Consider the following 19,213-nt stretch of genomic DNA (forward strand, 5'->3'; position numbering starts at 1 on the left):
CCTGTCACAGGAGGGCACCAAAGTGAGCCGGACTCAGTAAACACACAAGGATGCCTTCCCTGCCTTGGCAGATCCTGAATTAAATTGGTACAAAAGTGTTTACCTTCAACTGGAAGCCAATCTGCTTTAACATAATTTAATACAAATTCAGCTGTGCGGCCGTATTTCAGACGCCCAGAGAGAGAGTTCGCTTGGTGTGTTGGCTCCACCACACCAGGGAGGCCTGCCCGCCCCCAGGGCTGCTGCACAGGTAAAGGTGATCACGTGGCAACCTTTCCACGATCTGTTCTCGGAAGAGGTGGTGGCAGGGCTACTCTCAAATGGCAGCCTTGGAATTAGATATTACTGCGACATTGGAGTTAAGAAGCGTGACTCTAGTTCGTCCTGGGAGAGTCCTCAGGGAGGGGAGGGGGTTCCTCTGTGTGGCTGGAGGCAAAGGTCTGCATTTCTCATGGCATTGCCATGGGGTCCCCTGGGGGGGAGGGGGGAGGGGGGAGGCAGGGGCTCCTGGACACAGAGCTGGTTTCTCTTGAGCATGTACAGGGCCCTGGGAAGCTGTGGGGTTCTTTGCCTTGGAACAGACGGTCTGCGCCTGTACGAGGCAAGTGAACTGGCCACGAGGCCTGGCCCCATAAAATGGAGACAGTTTCTTCTTCCAGGGCTGGTTTGCAGACTGAGGAGACGACTCCACTGCTGGGCCTGGGAACAGCTCAGAGTATTCCATCCCAGGCTCCTTGCGGGGCTCTTGTGAAAATACTAAGAGCAAATAAAACTGTGACAGCTACTGCAGTGGGCTGAGCAGTGCTTCAGACGTGTCCGCAGCCCAGCCCCTGAAACCTGTAAACGTGACCTTACTCTGAAAGAGGGTCTTTACAGGTGTAAAGATCTCATGATGAGATCACCCTGGATTAGGATGGGTCCCTCATGGAGGAGACACGGTCATGTGGGGCCCACTGCATGTTGGTTACTCAGGTGCACGCACGCATCAAAACTCCCAGAACTGTCCACTTACACCTGTGCTTGTCGCTGTGTGTCAGTTCACCTCAATTAAACGATCACAATGGATCCTACAGCGATTGGAAAAGATAATAGGGGAATGTTTTTAATTTGATGCCAATAGATTCAACAATTTAGATGGAATGGAGAAATTATTTGAAAGACACAAGCAACCAAGGCTCATTCAAGAACAAACAGATAACATAAACAGCCTGCCTTACAATAAAGAAGTTTAACCTGTAGTTTAAAACCTTCACAAGAGCCCGGCCGGCGTGGCTCAGCGGTTGAGCGTTGACCTAGGATCCAGGAGATCGCAGTTCAATTCCCGGTCAGGGCATGTGCCCGGGTTGCGGGCTCGATCCCCAGTTAGGGGCGTACAGGAGGCAGCCGATCAATGATGACTCTCATCACTGATGTTTCAACTCTCTCTCCCTCTCCCTTCTCTCTGAAATCAATAAAGATGTTTAAAAAAACCACAAAACCTTCATAGGAAGAAAACTTAACATAAAGAATTCACTGATGGATTTTTCTGATCATATAAGGAATGAGAGGTGTGAACACACCCTTTTAAAAAAAAAACTCAGTCTTTTTTTTTTTTTTAATATATCTTTATTGATTTCACAGAGAGGAAGGGAGAGGGAGGGAGAGATAGAAACATCAATGATGAGAGAGTCATTGATCAGCTGCCTCCTGCAAGACCCCAACTGGGGACTGAGCCCAGAACCCAGGCATGTGCCCTGACTGGGAATCAAACCTCAGTCTCCTGGATCCTAGGTCGATAATTGCTGAGCCACGCCCACCCGGGCTCCCTGTCTCATTTTGAGGCCAACATTACCTTGCTACCAAACCAGACAGGATATTACAAAGGAAAAAAACCCTAGACCAAGTCAAGTCCAGCAACACATAACAGGATAATACCTCATGGCCAAGTGCACTTCACCCTGCGACGCGGGTTGGCTTAATAGTCAAGACCAACCGATGCGAGTCACCACCATCTTCAGCTCAGATGAGAAACCACAAGTTCATTTCAATAGATTCAGAAAAGCGTCCGACATAATTCAACATACATTCATGGTAAAAGCTCCCAGCAATCTAGGCACGAGAAGAAACTTCTCAGCTGGAAAAAGGGCAGCTAAGAAACCCCACAGCACACACCACCCTGCATGACAAAGGCCGATGCCTTCACTCCGAGGTCAGGACCACTGACGTCTCACACACTGGGACAAAGTAGCCACAAAATAGATGCCAGATAAAGGACTTGTATCCTGGAAACTCAATAATACGGAAAACAAACCAACTACAGAACAAGACAAACGCTAGGTTAGACATTTCACTAAAGAAGATATTCGGGGGGCAGATAAGCATAGGTAACTATAACATCTAAGGAAAGGCGCCTAAAGCCACAGAGGCCTACAGTTTGTGCATCTGACGACCCTCACACACTGCAGTGGGAATGCAAAGTGGTACAGCCCCATTGGAAAACAGTTTGGCAGTTTTTTATAATTTAAAAACATACAAGCCATACGACTCAGCAGTCCCTCTCAAGTATTTATCAAAGGGAAATGAAAATACACATTTCCACAAACTCTTGCACTCAAATGTTCATAGCAGTTTGGTACACAATAGCCACAAACTAGAAACAATCAACTGTGTCAACGGCTGATTCGGCTGATTCGATCAAGTGCAGTGTATTCAATCAGTGGGATACCAGTCAACAAACACGGGAACCGGCGATGCCTGCAAAACTATGGGTCCATCTCAATGGTTATGCTCAGCAAGAGAACCAATCACAAGACTACGTACAGAGTGGTTCCCTTTATATGGACCTCAAAAAAAGCAAACACTATAGTGAGGCAAAGAAATCAGGCCCTGTCACATGGGCGAGGTGGAGGAGGGGATGTCTACACAGGGTCGAGGGACCCTTTCTGGTGACAACTGTGTTGCCGTGACGTGTCTGGGAGTTCTCACGAGAATGGCTTTCAAGGGGGTTGTATCCGAGCTCTGTGCAGGCTTGCTTTTTGAAACTAGATTATGATTGCAGTGGTGGCCACGTACTTAACATATTTATCAGAACTACTGCTTAAAATTAGTTCTATTGCATGTAAGTTACACCTTGATAAGGCTCATTTTTAAAGCAGAAAAAGAAACAAATCATGATTAAACCTGAATTACACACTTTACTGGTGCACAGTGCCGCCATTAAGACGATGCCAGCTCTCTCCTCACGCTGAGCTGCGTGGACGCAGCCAAGCCCGCAGTCTCCCGTGCCCGTGGCAGCGGCTGTGCGGGGGAATCCGGTCCTGCAGCCGGGCGTGCGCGGCGTCACCGCTCCGTGTGCCCGCCCAGCAGCCCTCTGCGGCACTCCTCCTGCAGCCCCCCTCCGCCGCTTCCAGAGCCCCGTTTGTGGTCCCCGGGGAGACTCCTACTCTTGCCTTTGAATGTGTTTTAATCATTTCTAAGGGCCTGGATTAGAACACCACGTCCGACCACCTTCCTGCATTCCTCAGAGCTCAGATTCCTTATCGAAAATTTATAGCCGCCTCTCCAGTGTAGGAAGAACCAAACCATGTAATGACGTAAAGCACTGTGTACAGGGACAGCGAATACGAGGTTGTCACAAAAGACTGAGCCCGAAGCCAAACCTGAGATTTCGCAGTAAGATTTAACTTTTGCCCGGCAGGGCGTGGCTCAGCGGTTGAGCATCGACCTAGGATCCAGGCGATCGGAGTTCGATTCCCGGTCAGGGCACATGCCCGGTTGCGGGTTTGATCAATGACTCTCTCATCATTGATGTTTCTATCTGTCTCCTTCTCTCTTCCTCTCTCTCAAATCAATAAAGATATATTTAAAAAAAAAAAAAAAAAAAAAGATTTAACCTTTCACCCTGGCTGGTGTGCTCAGTGGTTAGAGCTTCAGCCTCACACCAAAGGGTCGTGGCTGTGACTCCTCAGAGGGCACACGTCTGGGCTGCAGGTTCGATGCCTGGCCACCGCAGGGGCGCATGCGGGAGGCCGCCAATCGCTGCTCTCACATCAATGTTTTTCTCTCCCTTCCTCCCTCTCAAAAAAAAAACAACAAAACAAAACAAAACAAACAATGGGAAAAAATATATCCTTGGGTAAGGATTAACAACAAAAAAAGATTAACGACTTCTGCAATTAATTTTTTTGTCCTATATAAGTCCTACTAGGTCTCACTCTCTTCCCAGGAAAGTCCTAGTGTTTCACTCAGAAAAGACAAATTAAAGCAGCACTGAATTTTTAGAACGAAAGATAGAAACGTAGAGACACAGATGATTAATTATGTTTATTTTCTAATAAAAGCAAAACAAAAACAAAATCTCTGTTCATAAGAAAAGGTGATCAAAGTATTGTGCTGAACGAAGCACGTACGTTGTAAACTACGTAGAGCGGTGGTTCAATTCCTTAACTGCGCCCTCTGCCTGCGGGATGGCTGTGAAGGCCTGTGGGCTGAGGGCATTGTGGGCACGGAGTCTCTTTTACCTACTGAGAGGGCCACGGGGAAAGGCGTGTGTCCTGGGACCAGCATCTCGGAAGGGCCGCCCTGGGCAGGTGGGGCCCCGTGGGGGGGGGGTGCACAGCAGGGGCTCTGTGAACCTGGGCGCACCAGGCAGGGACGCCGCTGGTCCCCTTCCCCAGCAGGGAACACTTTCCTCCCCTGCCGTCTCCACAATAGGGAGGCAGATTGAGTTCTGCCCGAAGGGTGCCTAGGTCACACGCACAGAACCCAAGCAGGACCAGGCAAAGCAGGGTGTTCTGGCTCCATCCTGATGCTCAGGCTAGACCTAGACACTGTTCCCAACCCTGCATTTTGGGCAGATGCCTTCTCCTTCCCACCTCCACCCCCTGGCCTGGCTCCCTCAGTGTCCCCCTCCCGCCACGAGTCAGATGAGCGTTTTAGCAAACAGAACTGTCCCAGGTTCAAATTTTACCAGCGGTGTGGCCTTGGGCAAGTCCCATCTCCTCCGCTGCCAACGGGGGAGGGGGGGATGACAGCCACTTCCTTGGCTCTGTGGCACATACCCTGTGCCTGATGGCAGCTTGGCTGCTCAGTGTGCAGGCTGGCGGTACCCAGAGCCCAGTTTCTGAGCCCTCCTCCCTCAAATGCTCTCTACAGGTGGTCAGGACCCCACTGCCCGCCTGGAAGGGCTGCCAGCCTGTGGCCACACCTGCCTGGGATCTGAGAGGTCCCTTGATGGTAACCAGCTCAGCCACAGCACGCTGGTGGGTGGGTCTCATCACCAGCTAGCTCAGCCTGAGACCCCACTTGAGCCAGGTGAGGTGCACCTGACAGAGATCCCGCTGCCTCTGGCAGACAGTGCTGCTCTGGAACAGCTGGGGCCGAAGGCACCTATGCTGGGGGTTCAGACACGGGCCCCCCATTTGTGAGCTGGGGAGCCTTTGAGGAAACAATGAGCCCACACTCAGTCTACTCCCACCCGCAGACCCTGGCCGCAGCTGGGGTGTGGGGGTGCGCTGCCTTCCCCAGGTGGGACCCGCCCGGTTCCAGGAGGAAGTGACAGACACACCCACACAGTCACCAGGTCGGGAAAAGTTTATTAAGATTCACCCATAAGATGACAACAAAGGGGGACAAACACAGGAGGCCCCGATCCGCATCCAGGCTGGTCTGCAGAGGCGGCGCAGATAGAACGGGGTACACGGAACAGGAGCAGGGCTGACCCCACATCCACCGCAGGATGCAGCGAAGCCCAAGCCTGCGCCATACACAGCAGCCCACTCTTCCCACCACAAAGACATGTAAGTGATATGCAACTTCTCTTTACACCCCTTCCTCATAAAAGGTGGTGTGTTTAACACACAGACAGCGTAGCTAGCACAATGCTCCAGCTTACTAAGTTGATAAAGGGTTGCCCTGTGGCCAGTTCGCAAGGGAACTAAATGGCTTTGTTCTGAGACGCCTGGGGGATTTCTCTGGTAACAGGCATTTCCAACAGTCATTCTGCCACCAAGAGACATGGAGAAAGGCCCCTGGCAGCCCCATGATGTCGGGGACATAGGAGTAACGTGCCGTGGGGGTGGGCACTCAGTTCCCAAAGGTCCCTGTGGAGCAGCCGCTCCTGAGGATGGGGGCTCAGGCCAGGCCCAGCTGACTGGCTTCCCACAAGGATGTAAGACTGGCTGCAGATGGGCCCCAAACATGCCACTTGTCCCAGGGCTATGCTGAAAAAAACACATTGCCAGAGGGCACTGGGCCAGAGTGCCCCACAGCCACACCCAGCAGTGCTCAGGGAGGGGCCTCAGGGCAGCCCCCCTGCAGGCCTGCAGCCGGCCTACAGCAGCAGAAAGGTGGAGGGGAAGCTCAGTCACAGGAGACGACGAGATGGGGCCTGCCAGGACCCAGCACAGCCTTCCCAGTGTGCTGGCTACAGGTGGACAGGAGCCAAAAAGCTTGGGAAGACTCACGTTTTGCTGCATCTTTTCTAGTTGGCGCAAGTCTAGGGGTTTGTTGTTAGTATACTGAGTGTGGTCTGGACAGGCTCCGTCACTGCTGCGGGGCCCGCGGGCCACAGGGCACCTCTCAGAGTCATCTTTAAACAGCCCCCCCCCCCGCCCCCAGGCTAGGTGGCCTGTGCCCAGAGAGCTGGGGAGGTGGTACCCTCTCCACAGTCCTACGACCACTCCTGCCTCTCACAGCCCTCACCTCAGAGAGGGCTGGACCTACTACTCCCCACACTGGTGCCTTCAGGAAACACACCTGAGGACTGTGGATCCACTGACCTCCCAGGAGGGCCTTCCTGTCTTGTCTCCTCCAGGGAACACTGCAGATGTCAGCATGCCCTACCTGGCCTATGGGGACTCCAGGGTGCAGGGGACAGTGGCTGGCATGCTCAGGGAAGGTTGGATACTTCCAGCTGGGACACCTGCCCCCCCCCCCCCACCTGCCAGCTCTTCAGCCACAGGGATCTTCCCAGTGCCACTGTGCCACAGCAGGGGAGAAGGGGTGCAGAGGCAGCTGGCCTGGCACCGCCAGCATCCACCCTCCTTGCCAGCACACAATCCTGCATGGTCTAGACTTATGCCGCATGCCTGGGGCATCTCTAAAAGATTCTTTACTTAGTTCACTCTTAGAATAAAAAATGCAAATCAGACCAGTGTTACCCAATTTTGGTAATAAATCCATTTGTAGTACACAGCAGCCAACCAAAATCCCTGCCCCATAAGCTCTGGTCCTCTGCTCAGAGGCCCTGGCCCCCCAACCTGGCCCAGAAATCCCAGGGCTTCTGCCAGGCCAACCCCAGACTATCCCTAGCACTACCACCTGCCAGCCAACCCTGTGGACACCCAAAGGCCTAGCCCAACCAGTCCTTTCAGCCAGGGCAACAGACAGAGCACTTTTCAAGTGACTAGGCTGAAAAGGAACCGTGTCCTGACTGCATCCGAGGTACAGGGTTAGAGAACACACTCCCATACCAGTCTGCAATCACACTGTGCAAGTAGCCAGCTCTTCCTCTAGGAAGGTGACACAAGGTGATGACACTCAGTTTCAAGTTAGTGCAATCTTGAAATAACCTCCTTGCAAGGATGGGCCTGAGGTGAAAGAATTTAGCTACATTACCCCCACCCAGCTCACGCCCTGAGCAAGGAGGGGCCAGGAAGGCAGCTTGAGAAACAAACGCCCACGTGACTCCTCTGCCCACCCAGCACCTCCTCCCCTGGGCCTGGAGGCTGGGCAGACTCACACAGTAAGACAGGCTTTGGTCACAAACACCCAAAAGGCTTCAGAATTTTTAAACACCTGCCCACAGGGCTCAGCTCAAGTGCCTGCCAGTGACTTCCACACACTGTCCTTGGATGCCTTTGCTATCTCAGATCACCGTCAAGTTTAAGGCTGGATGTCAAAGGTTAATGCCCTTTTTGGATGGTGCGTCTGATGTGAAAGGGCATCCAAAAAAGGAGCCACAAAATGCCACTAGCATTTGAGACACGGCGAGACCATAGGCCAGTCAGGTACATGAAACACAGTCATCCTTCAAATACACAGAAAATTCAAGTAATTTATTTCAAAACTGCTTAGTTTCATCTTGAAATATATATTTGCTTTAGAATGATCATATTGCAGCATGATTCTCATGCACTTTAAAGTACTTTATTTAAAAAAAACATCAACTTGAGGCAGCAAAGTATTACAACTGTTACTCTATCCGGGGGACACAGGGAGGCCTCCCCCTCCTGAGACTGCTGGTCCGAATACACACAGAAACCACCTGCTGTAGAGACTGGTCTGAAAACCACTCCAAACAGCTGCAGCACGAGGCGACTGTTCTTTCCCAGAACCCAGGGAGCTTCTGTGCTGACACAGAACCAGGGCACCGGCCATCGGCAAAGGGGCCGTCTGTCCAGACAGACACTTTCCTCACCGTGCAACCGTTGTGACTCCAGCATCAAGCGGGGAGACCCGGCAGAGAGGTCAGAGGGTTCAGCAGTGTCCAGTATGGTGGCAGGCCGGGCTGTGCCCCAAACAAGGCGGTGGGGCTGGGGGTCCCCCGCGGCCATCATTTCCCAGCTGCTGGTTGCAAGACAAAGTGCAACGAGAGAGCTGCGCCCTTGCCTAGAGCCTGGGCATGGACGTGCGCCCACTGGCCCAAATGCCACCCAGCTGGTGACCCCGCCCTGCTCCGCCCACAAGGAGCATGGGCCCTGCCTCCTCCCAGTTCTGGGGTGCAGCTGCCACACTGCCCGCTGCCCAACTCTCTGAGGAGAGGTGCTGTTAGTCTAAAAAAAGGATTTGGAAAATTTTTTCTAAAGTAATTGTAAAGGAAAATACTCTCCCAGAGCTGCAGCACCAGCACGTGGTGGCGCCTGACAGACGTCCCAACACTGTAGGTGTCCAGAGAAAAAATCTGGTAAAAATGTTTAGTCACTGACAACATGACTATCATCTGAAGCAGTCAGACAAGACGCAGCAAAGGGGGTCAGGTACTTGTTTTCCACTATACTTTAGAAAAGCAAAATCTTATTTTTTTCTAAGTTGCTTATGGTCTATATTGTAAACCTGGTTTACAATTCAAAACATGCAGAATAATATGCTGCAGAATAAAAAATAAAGTTGAAATTAAAAGATCTTTTTCAATTAAAAAAAAAGATTTCAAATGATTTTTTAATTGTGAGAAAAGTTAATAGTGTGGTGTTTTTGCCTCGTGGCTCAAACCTACCCTACAACCGAGTCTCCACTCCATCTGAGAAGCAACTTGGGCTTGTATGGCCACCGGAGCAGCAGCCCCAGCCTGCGCGCAGGCCCCGCGGGAATGTGTGGGCACGGGAGCGCCTCAGACCATGGACTCCGTCTCCACAGGCCCCTGCAGGCCCTCCTTGCGGGACAGCCTCAGGACAGTGGGTTTCTCACTGCTGCCCTCACCAGGCGGCTGGGAAGACAGGCCTTTCTGCTCCTCCTTGGCCTCTTCTGATACCTCCGGGTAGATCACCAGGAACGTGGCCGTCAGGAAGCCCAGGAAAGAGCCCACAGAGGCCACCATGGGGATGACACGCACAGTTCCCACAGCGTCGACCACGCCCCCGAGGGCAGACGCCACCAGGATCTGGGAGATGTAGACCTGGCAGGAGAGGATGGCGCAGTCTATGCCAAAGCCGCGCTTGGAGTTCCCGGGGCTGTGGTGAATGTACTGCAAGAGAAGAGTGCGGGGTGAGGGCTGGGGCTCAACCACCACCAACATAGTTTGAATGTGAGCTGAGAGGTCTAGAAACAAAAACTCGCCTCCCACTCAGCTGCTTGGCAGTCTCTCAACCCGCCTTCCCCACCCCACTGCAGCAAGATAGGAAAGTAAATAAAATGTATCAGAAACAAAGCTCACTATACATGGATGACATAACCATGTGCGTAGAAAGTCCCGAAGAACTTGGACACGCACTGTGAGAACAGAAACACACCACGTTATGGACAGAAAGGCTCAATACTGCAAGTTTTAACTCCACGTGATATCTCTAACGTAGATGAAAAGTGGCAGCAGAGGCTAGACAACCTCGAAGAGAAGCCACTGTGAAGAGCTTCTACTACCAGGCTTCGAGCCTCCTCATAAACCACGCGAGGTAGTGCAAACTTTGTCCAAGGACAACAGCCCAATGAAGGGCACCGGGACCTGCAACACCCACAGGTGGACGCCTGACCTGGGACAGAGCACCACTCCCAGGATCAGAGGGCCATCTGCTGCGGGGAAACCATGAAGTTTTACTCCGATGCCTAAAACACACTCACGTGAAGCCTACCTATCCCAAGCTGGTGCAGGCCGCGAGACCTTGCGCACAGGGCCCGGGAAAGCAGGTTCCCTGCAGCAGGAGCAGGGATGGCCCTGCACAGAAAGAACCCCAGCAGCAGGGTGGATGGGAAACTGGCCCCTGGTGCGGCCGGTGCAGGGATGAAGGCCTGTCCCAGCAAACACGGAGGGACCCCAGACGAGGTGAACACGGCCAGACACCGGCAGGGCTAGCACCTGGCATCAGCCTGTCTGCTCTGTCTTGGTTTGCGACAATGTTACAAGTGTGTTCTCCCTCCTGGAAACCCACTAAGCTGTTCACCTACAATCTGTATACTTTTCTGCAGTCACCTTATACTTCAACTACAGGTTTAAAAATAATGCTGCTATTTAGATTTTCATTAGTTTGGTATCTGGTAGGCAGCTAATCACGTGAGTTTATTCGCTTTTGCAATTGTGTAAAAGATTAGAAACAGTTTACGGTTTAGGAAGAGAGACAGGAGCTCACTGTGCTTGTTTCCTTTCCCTCAGAAGGGTCTGAGCGTTAAGTTTGAGAACCACCGTCTATACCTGCACTGTGGTTACCGAGCACTAGGAAGTGGCTCGTCTGCATCAAGAGGCGCTGCAGGTGAACAGATATCGAATTTCAAGGACTTGGTGAGAATGCAAAATATCTCAATTTTCTATATTGGATACATGTTGAAATGCTGATATTTTGGAAGTACTGGGTTAAATAAGCTACCACCATCATTTTCTCCTGTCTTTTCACTTTTTAAATGTGGCTATTGGAGGTGTACACTGACCTAGGTCCACAACTTTCCCTGGTGTGTCAGGGAACATGTGGCAGGCAGCCTCCTGCTCCCTGAATCGCAACCCCTGAAATGCACCTGCAGCCTCCAGGCAAGCCAGGTGGGCTGGGGGTGCCAGGGGTACCAGCAGCCAGGCAGCTAAAGGAATAGAACCTTTGTGGCCAGGGAGCCTGTGCCTTGGACAGACCTGAGCATGTGGCAGTTCCGCTGGCCCTTCAAGGTCATTTCAGAACTGAAGACCCAAGGCTGTCTGTGGCTCAGATGTCTGGAGACACGCGAACGAGCGCAGGCTCTGGAGCAGACACCCTGGTGATCCGTCCTGACCTGCATTGCCAGCTGGTGACCTTGTGCCCAGCACCCTGCCCACCAGACCCCGTAGGCGTGACACACCTGCTTGATGTCGTGGTACTGCCCGAGCAGGGCGTAGGGGCAGTAGGAGATGCTCATGGACACGACGCCCATGGTGCTGATCATGATCATGGCGACGTAGACGTTAGCAAACATAGCCATCACAGCCGTGCCGACGGAGAAGCCCAGCGTCCCCAGCACGTAGATGACACGGATGCTCAGGTCATAGTTGTCCAAGTACTTCTGGAGCAGAGCTGCAGAGAGCGGCCGCAGGACGGTGAACACCACGGCCGCCAAGTGTATGCTGGCCGCCTCGTACTCAGCTTGGCTCAGGAGCCTACCAACACCCCCTTCACCCGCCCGCCCTCCACACTGCTGCCCACTCTGCGTCCAGGGCTCCAGCACCTCCGAAAGAAGTCAGCTCTGTGACCTGGCCCCATCCTGCTGCTCCCCGGGCCTCCCTGCCCGCCAGCACAGCCGGGCCCAGACCCTTCCCGGCCACCCAGGCCTGCTCAGCCGCCTCTTCCAGCCCTGTGCCCAGCCCTACTCTGGGAACTCAAGCTGTAGCTGGTGCCCTCACGGGCACCCCTTGGCTCACCCTTCCTGACCCAGCAGTTAAATGTCACCTCCTCCAGGGGCATCACAGACGCTGTCCTGAGAACTGTCAAAGCAGGGACAGCTGTATAACTGTCACGCTGTCTCCCAGCTGTTCAGTAGCATTTATCTCGGCCACCCTCAAATCTAGACCAGGTGACATAAAGCCAGCTGCCTCCCCCATGACATAGGTAGAGAATGGGTGGGAGACCCAACTGATTTCCAGAAGGTGTGTGTGGCTCCTAGGACTGAACCTGTCACCCTGACCCCCGGCCTCCAGGGGACAGCTGTCTCCAGGGAAAGGCCCCTTCTGCACACACCCTGAACGCCAGCAAGCCCCAAGTGCACCGTGTGCCTCGCCTGGTCCCTGTGTCTGCACCGCCTCTCCCTGTCCTCCTGGCTGAAAAGCCACTGCCCCTCCCAGGCTCAGGGGCACAGCTGCTGCCTTCCTGCCACCACCTGGGCCCAGCCCTGGTCAGAGCCCCTCAGAGGAACCTCTGAAGGGGCCAGTGCAGAGGACAGCCTGCAGTGGGTCTCAGGACACCCAGTCCCTGGTGTCAGGCTACTGTGGCCTTTCCCTGAGATGAGGACATGAGTTTCCGTGCTTCTGTCTCTGAGGGCAGGTGGCCCTGCTCAGTAATAGCAGAGTCCCCTCTGTGAGGCAGGGTGCCCTCGGCCACAATCCAGTCACTGAGCGTTTCCCAGGGTGACATGGGAACCACTTACCTGAGCAAATTGCACCAGTAGCTGCGTAGATGACCAGGCCCCAGCAACCCATCTTCACGCCAGCATTGTAGGCTTGCCAGGCAGTTGAGTTAGAGGGAGCCTGTTCCAGAAATGAGACTGGGTTCAGGGAGGGGACCACAAGCCACACCCTCCAGGCAAAGGAGGTTATTTTACATCTCGAGTGCAGCAAGCTGATTATTTTGAAGCAGGTGACAAACACTCCATCAAAGGACAATAGGCCTCCCTCCAGGGAAGCTCTGGGCAGACATCTGCATCCACCCAGCCTTTCTCCTCCCTGGGGCCAGGCTGCCCTGACTGGCAGCTCCCGCTTCTGCCCTCCTGGAGCCCAGAAGCCACATGGAGCAGGTCCACAGGCCGAGAAGGTGAGGGACAAGTGGAAAGCGAGGCCTGAGCCTGTGCCAAGGCCATCCCAGCCAGACCCAAGGTGACACGGCCACAGGTGTGAGCCAGCTGACACGGGACAGAGCAATAGCCAGCTGAGCCCACCCACAAGCAGTAGCAGACAGCTATTAGAACACTAGTTTGGGCCATCCGGTACACAGCAGCGGAGGATCCACGCTGTCTCCATTCAGGCTTTGCACCTCCCTGGTCCTGTAACAACCCTTGGTGTTTCTGATTGCTGACTGTGGACTGGGTGTGACAACCTCCCAGGTTCACACAATGGCCCCGACCATGCTACCCGGTGCACACTGCCGGCTGTCTGCCAAGAGCCGCCCACCCCGCACCATGTGGCACTGGGGTCCAGGAGCAGACTGGGGAGTGGCCTCCCCTACACTGAGCTTGGTGCACCAGGCTGTCTCCACCGCCCAGCTCTCCCAGGCCTTCTTGTTCAGCCCTCACGACCGGCCGTGACACCCCTCCTGGCTCACCTTGGGGTCCCCCTCAAAGATGACCTGGCCCATGAAGTCGGTGTAGAAGACGGCCTCGGCGATGACGGAGAACCAGGTGAGCAGGTGGCAGAGGCAGAGCCGCATTAGCTCGCGGGGCATCTTCAGCATGGACAGCCACAGCAGCCGCACAGTGGTCTCGCCCTCGCCTTCCTCGCTCTCAGTGTCCCCGCTAGAGTTGGTGGCCCCGCTCTGGTTGCGGTGTCGGCTCCGCTGCCGCTGCCGCTTCTGCAGGTCGTACAGGTCGCTCATGCTGCGCGAGGGCTTGATCAGGACCACAGCGTTGGCCCGCCGGTGGCGGTAGCGGTGGGAGCCGATCTTGCCGTAGTAGGAGAAGGTGCTGGAGGCCTGCCGGCGGAACCCATGCCTGCGCCGCCGCATGGCGCTGGACGTAGGCAAGGGCTTCAGGTCCACCGCGATGCAGCTGTGTGGGCCGTCTCTTGGAGGGGAGCCACTGCCATTGGGGACTTTGGCTTCGTTCACATGGTTATCCAGCAGCATGGCATCCTCTTTGGTGGTGTCCCTGAGCAGTGAGGACAAATGAGGCAGCCTGGCTGTGGCAAGGTCCTGGCTGGTGCTGCGGGGCGTGCCAGGGCTGGAGGCATCATGGAAGATGGAGGGCTCGATGTCGTGCAGGAACAGCAGCTCAGACTCCAGGTCCAGCGCGGCGTCTGGCACATGCAGCACTGAGTCGCTCTTGCTCCGCACCAGGTCCACATCCAGGTAGTCCAGGGCCAGCTCATGCTCTGACTGCACCTCGTCAGGGAACGGGGCACCGCTGTCCAGGAGGCTGGGGCGGGGGGCGGGGGGCAGGGCGGTCTCCACGCTGCGCTCCTGCTGGGGGCTGTACTGCTCCTCCTCGATGCTGAACAGGTGCAGGGCCACCGATACCGTGAACACAATGGCCGCAAAGAAGAACAGCACCTGGTTCTGCGTCCGGAACCAGGAGCCCAAGAAGGTCTGCGTCCAGTCCAGGCCCCCCAGCACGTAGCCGATGGCCCCACCGAGGCCTGAGTGGGTGGGAGGGACAGAGCAGCCGTTGAGGTAGCGGTGCCTCGGCCCTAGAGGCAGACAGGCCAGTGTAGACCTGGAGGGCTTTCAGCCTCAATGGGCAGTGGTCGCCACCCACAGTCCCGCCCAAGGCAGTTCCCTTGTGTTTGGGAGAGTGAGACACCGGCAGGAAAGACAGGACAAGACACTACAGCTGGCCCAACAGATTCCTGCTTAATAAACTAGGACAGACAACGGCCAGGCTAGGAAACTGCCCCCATGACGCCCTTGGCACCAACCGCCACCCCCAGGCTCTGGAAGTGGGCATTGCCATCTGATGTGAAAGCTGCCTGACTGCGGGGAGCAGTTAGCACAGGGACCTGGGTGAGGCCACTTGCCAGCACCTCGCCCCATCGTGGCACCATAGTCACTTAGCCTGTGGGGCTGGGGTCCCCTCTCACGGTCTGGCCTGCTGGCACCTGGTGTGGAAACCTGCCCTGATGTGAGTGCTGGCCTGTCGGAGGGGGCCAGGGGAGGAGAAGGGGTGTGCTCTCACCAGCAGAGAAGGCGTGAATGTTGAGGGCCATGTCCTGCTCCTCACTGTCCACCACGTCTAGCAGGTAGGCACGAATAGGCCCCTCGGTCGCGTCAGCACTGAAGTCCAGGACCACCACGCCCAGCACTGTGAGCACGATGCCAATGGGCTGCCGGCCGGGGACGTCCCCGAGGAACAGGCCTGACAGGCATAAGGGGCAGTCAGAGGTCAGTTCTGGGGTTTTCTCATTCCTGTCATCTGCGGGTTGTTTTTCCTTCCAGTTCACAGTAACTGTTCAGTGAACCTCAGAGAGATTCTGTACCTGTATGTTTTATAACTAAAAGTGGAAAAGCGTCCTTCCTACCCAACCTTCACTATGGAGTGGGGTCCCTGTTGGGAGCATCAGTGAGAAAGGGGAATGTGGGACACACTCAATACCCCTGTGCACTCACAAGGGAGTGTGAGCACCCACCCAACCCAGGGCCTGCAAGGACGTCCGTCGGTGTCCCCTGAATGCATGGGTGACAGAAGAGCAATACGCTGGCTTCTAATCAGGGACATGTGGCTGGAGGGGCTGCCCCTCATGAGGGTGCAGTTCAGGGAGGTGCGTGGGGCGAGGGCAGCACCTTCCTGCCCCCGGCCCATCCCCACCAAGCCTCCAAGAAGCTGAGCAAGGCCCTGGCTGCACCAAATGGCTTTGTGGGGCCTCTTCCTGAGTGTCTGGCATCACTGACTACCACCCAAGTGGATGCAGACTTGGGGGAAAGCTCACGTTAAGCCTCTGTCTTAAAAGTCACCGCCAGAAAACAATGTTTTGTTTCAACAGTTTGAATAAGTGCCCTCAGGGCAAACACTATTTTCCCACAGAGATGCTTTAATTAAAAACAAAACTTAGAACGAAGAAACTGTGGACACGAAACAACAAAGCAAGTGGAACCGGGTCTGGGCACTTTCAATACCAAGTCTGTGGAGAAAGGAAAAGATCATTTCTGAAATAATGCTGGAAACAGGACGTGGTGTAAGATACGCATTAAAAACAAATGGGCCACAACAGGAAGCGCTTCCCTGCGAACAGGTTCCCAGGGCTTTCCCACACGGCGCCCCAGGGCTGCCAGGCGGACCCACTGTGAGGCCTCGGCCCTGGGCGGGCCACTCTGAATGACTTTACTGAGAGGCTATCCCCAGTCAGGAGCTTTGGGATGCCTGCTGCAGCTGAGGCACACTCACCGATGGCAGAGCCGTTGAGGAAAAGTGCCACACCAAAGAGCACACCCACGCACAGGGCCAGGATGAAAGGCCGCCGGCGGCCCCAGCTCAGGGTGCACCGGTCACTTGCGGAGCCGATGAGGGGCGTGAAGATGAGGCCGAGGATGGGGCTCAGGAACCAGGTGAGACTGTAGTACTGCTCCGGGAGGCCTGCAACAGACATGCAGCCATCACACACGCAGTCGTCCACACTCATCACACACACAGCTGTTACACGTGCGGGCATCCACACACACCACACACACAGGGGCACGCATATGCATCATACACGCAGCTGTCACATGCATAGGCAGTCACAGGCATCACATGTGCAGCCATCTCACACATGGGCGCGCACACACTCACAGACTCGTCAGTCCAGTCAGTCTGCTGCCACCTGCTCAGGAAGCATGGGGAAAGGATGTTGCTGGGGGTACACACACACACACACACCTGATGGTTAGAGACTTGTCAGGGCAGAAGGTCCTCTGAGGCTGAGCAATGTGAAACTGACCAAAGCCTGTGTGCCCATTTTACAGATGGGGAAGCTGATGCTCAGAGGTGAGGCACTATGCCCTGTGTCACTGAGAAACCAGGAGCCCTAGGACTTAAACCCAGGGTTGCCTAATTCCAAAGTCTACATACGTCACACCAACCCCCACGCCAGTGCTCTACCACACAAACCCAGTGCCCATAAAGGGAACAGGGAAACAGACCTCGTGCCATCATCTGCTGAGGAGCACCAGGCAACCGCTGGAAAGAACAAGCCACAGCATCACCCAGCAGTAGGGCTGTCTCATGCACGTTGGGTGCAGAAGAGCACATGCTGTGGGGTCCATGTATTTGACATGCAAAGCGGAAAAGGTGTCCCTGCTGCAGAAGCAGGGGGCTTTGGGCTGCTCTTTATCAGTTCTTAACCTGGGTGGGTCCCTGGTGACAATCCAGCCAGCTGGGGACTTCAATCCTACACCTCTCTGCATGTTGTATGTCAATAAAAAGTTGACTTAAAAAACAGAAGGTGCTGTAGCATGCTAGAATTCATCTGACATTTTATACCACCAAAGGCACTAAGAAATAGAATGTTGTGCTACACTACTAAGACAACCTGGTGTCTGGGAGGAAATCACCTTCAGAAGAGCGAAACACCTTTCAAAATCACTAACGTGCCCATGAAAACATTGTGCATTCATTCTGTCTGGATCCGAGGAGCCTCTGACCCCCACGCCACACAGAACTGCAGCCAGGGTGAATTCTGGGGCCAGGTCGTGGGCAGAAGGCACCCTTGTTTCAGGAAATGCAAGGTCGCTGAGTGTGTTCCGCTGACGACTCTGGTTCCTTGTCTCATTATCGGTCAGGCCATGAGGACAGTAGCCGCGTGCCAGCTCCGCCCACATCCCACAAGATGCTGCAGAGCACCGAATCTCTCACAAATTGCTGTGTAGTCAAACTTCCAGAAAGAACAGGAAGACTCTTACTTCTGTTGGGATTTCAAATATGTCACAACTTTACTGATAAAGGCTGACTCGCCTGGTGACACGACAGGTGGCTCCTTGCAGAGTTACAAGGTGTGTGCGCACATAAGTGTGCACAGCAGCTCCTGCAACACCTGCCTTCTCTCCTTGGTTCCTGGCCTTCCCGCTTCAGGCTGCAGCCTGTCATTGCTGCCAAAGGAGAGCAGTTTGTCTACGCTCCCTCACTCCCTTGCCCCAGGGAGTACCTGAAGCCACACCGTACAAAATGCCGCCCACTGTCCTGAGTGCCTGGTGTGGCCCCGCCCCCCCTGCCAGCTCACTCATCACTGCCCACCCCACCCCTCCTGCTAACCAAGCACAGCACAGCATACACCAGGGTCTAGAGATGCAAAGCCCGGGCTCTTCCCCAGTGCACACTATGACATGACACACATGGACCAGCTGGCCATGCAAGGTGACAAAAAAGTCATCACCACTGAGGGCATCCCAGAAAACACAGCTTCCTCACCCTCCGTGAGGGGGACCACAGCATGAGCAGAGGGTGGCACTGCCCCAAGACAGCTTTCTGTGCAACAGACACCCAGGAAGTGCTGGGCAGTGACATTTCAGCCAGCATTCCCCCCACAGGCACCTGTGAGGCTGAGGGGACAATTGGGTTCTGGAAGTGGCACTTATGTTTCTGGAATCATACACTTGACCCATGGGGTTCCTACAGCACACAGGTGGCAGGGAGACAGATTGCGCAGGTGAGAGCATGCTCAGCACACACAGCCCCCACAAGCCGGGGTTTTGAGGTTCAGGGTGGCATTCCCTGAGCTATTCATCCCTGCGCCTCAGCACAGACTGGAAACGCCTGCCTGCCCATAACAGCTTCTTTTCAGTGAGTGTTCCCTTCGATGATTTTGCCACAGGCGGCCTTTCTGAGCAGCAGTGTGGGACACATGTGGAGGCTGCAGGGGCCTGTGCTCTGGGCAGGTCCCCAACACAAGAGATGACCTCTGGCCTGTAATGGCAGTATGAGAGTGTGGCTTCCAGGTGCAGGTTCATGGACAGACTGGGAAATTCTGTTATTTCTTTCTGAAAACGGTAACACAATTTAAACCCGAATCTTAGGAACTCATTAGGAAATTTGTGAAGCACCCGGCACTGGTTCTTGTCTGGAAAAACCGCTATCAGCGGGCCAGCCTCCACAGGAAGTGGGGCTGCGGCCCTGCAGGCTGGTGCTCCGCACTGTGAATGCTCCTCCTCCCCGCCTCCCACTCACCCTTGCCCGCTGAACACCCGCGGCTTCCCCTGCACTGCCCTCTTGAATGGAGGTAGCCAAGTGCTGCTACCTG

General features: G+C 54.7%; 1 protein-coding gene across 1 annotated transcript in view; it reads right to left on the reverse strand.

Moving 5' to 3' along the window:
- Nucleotides 1-8,015: 8,015 nt before the first annotated feature.
- SLC45A4 (solute carrier family 45 member 4) overlaps nt 8,016-19,213 on the reverse strand; it is a 59,871-nt gene continuing 48,673 nt past the window's right edge. Inside the window, exons 4-9 of the mRNA XM_087825523.1 lie at nt 16,387-16,575; nt 15,181-15,360; nt 13,617-14,644; nt 12,727-12,826; nt 11,449-11,660; nt 8,016-9,661 (exon numbers count right to left, since the gene is read on the reverse strand). Coding sequence (XP_087681649.1) covers nt 9,308-9,661; nt 11,449-11,660; nt 12,727-12,826; nt 13,617-14,644; nt 15,181-15,360; nt 16,387-16,575 — 2,063 coding nt within the window. The 3' untranslated portion in view covers nt 8,016-9,307. The remainder of the gene's footprint in view (nt 9,662-11,448; nt 11,661-12,726; nt 12,827-13,616; nt 14,645-15,180; nt 15,361-16,386; nt 16,576-19,213) is intronic.

Source organism: Miniopterus natalensis, chromosome 16 (assembly GCF_054644295.1).
Source record: "Miniopterus natalensis isolate mMinNat1 chromosome 16, mMinNat1.hap1, whole genome shotgun sequence".
Lineage (NCBI taxonomy): Eukaryota > Metazoa > Chordata > Mammalia > Chiroptera > Miniopteridae > Miniopterus > Miniopterus natalensis.